This window comes from Geospiza fortis, unplaced genomic scaffold, assembly GCF_000277835.1.
Source record: "Geospiza fortis unplaced genomic scaffold, GeoFor_1.0 scaffold102, whole genome shotgun sequence".
NCBI lineage: Eukaryota > Metazoa > Chordata > Aves > Passeriformes > Thraupidae > Geospiza > Geospiza fortis.
Window position 1 is genome coordinate 2,701,279 of NW_005054373.1, and position 1,244 is coordinate 2,702,522.

General features: G+C 67.5%; 1 protein-coding gene across 1 annotated transcript in view; it reads left to right on the forward strand.

The window, feature by feature from the left end:
* The window catches only part of LOC102040110 (cadherin-1), an 18,318-nt gene that overhangs the window by 4,725 nt on the left and 12,349 nt on the right, over nucleotides 1-1,244 (forward strand). The window contains exons 9-12 of the mRNA XM_031060137.1: nucleotides 22-168; nucleotides 255-499; nucleotides 582-724; nucleotides 1,055-1,240. Of these exons, the coding sequence (XP_030915997.1) occupies nucleotides 22-168; nucleotides 255-499; nucleotides 582-724; nucleotides 1,055-1,240 (721 nt within the window). The remainder of the gene's footprint in view (nucleotides 1-21; nucleotides 169-254; nucleotides 500-581; nucleotides 725-1,054; nucleotides 1,241-1,244) is intronic.

Below are 1,244 nucleotides of genomic sequence, written 5' to 3' on the forward strand. Positions count from 1 at the left end.
GAGGACGTGGCGGGGCGGGAGGTGGCACGGCTGGCTGTCACCGACCTGGATGAGCCCGGCACGCCGGCCTGGAGAGCCGTCTACTCCATCCTGCGCGGCAACGACGGGGGAGCCTTTGCCATCAGCACCGACCCTGCCACCAACGAGGGCATCCTGCGCACCGCCCAGGTCTGTGTCACCCCTGTCACCCCACTGCTGCCCAGGCGGAATCCTGCCCGTCCCACTCTCACTGCCCGTGTGTCCCCCTCTCCCAGGGTCTGGACTATGAGGCCAAGCAGCAGTTCGTGCTCCACGTGGCAGTGGCCAACGAGGTCCCCTTCGTCGTGAAGCTGCCCATGGCCACTGCTACGGTGACAGTCACTGTGGAGGATGTCAATGAGGCCCCGGTGTTTGTGCCGCCCGTGCAGCTGGCCACGGTGTCAGAGGATGTGCCCCCGGGGCAGACCCTCACAGCCTGCACGGCCCAGGACCCTGACAAGGCGCAGGGGCAGAGGATCAAGTGAGCGGGGACAGGGTTGGAGTGGAGCTTTGGGGGGTCTCTGCGGCCCCTCTCCGCAGCACCAGCTCCCCTGTGCCCCCAGGTACGTGGTGGGGCACGACCCTGCGGGCTGGCTGGCCGTGCACCCCGAGAATGGCCTGGTGACCGCGCGGGACCACCTGGACCGCGAGTCCCCCTTTGTCAAGAACAGCACCTACATGGCTGTGCTGCTGGCCGTGGATGATGGTGAGGGACATGAAAGGGCCCTTGTTCCCCCTCCCGCGTGAGGAGCACATGCTGCCATCACCAGGAAACACATCCCAGCTCCAGCATGGAGCAGCGCAGGGCTGCATGGCCCCACCCCTGCCCGGGGCACCCCAGCCCCCTGAGGATCCTGGGTTTGGGACTGCCCCCTCCAGCATCACTCCTTGCTGTTCCCTGCCTTGCCCAGACAGCCTCTGTCCCTGGGAAAGTCTTGGTTTTGAGGTTCCCCCCCGTCCCCATGCCTGCTCAGTTACCCATGTCCCCATGAGGGTCCTGGGTTTGGGGTCCCCCCTCCAGAATTGTTCCCCCCAGGCTCGCCGCCGGCCACGGGCACGGGCACGCTACTCCTCACCCTGCTGGATGTGAACGACAACGGCCCCGAGGCTGAGCCACGGGACATCACCGTCTGCCAGCGCAGCCCCCAGCCCCAGCTCCTCACCGTCACCGACCGGGACCTGCCCCCCAACACCGGCCCCTTCCGCGCCGAGCTCACCCACGGCTC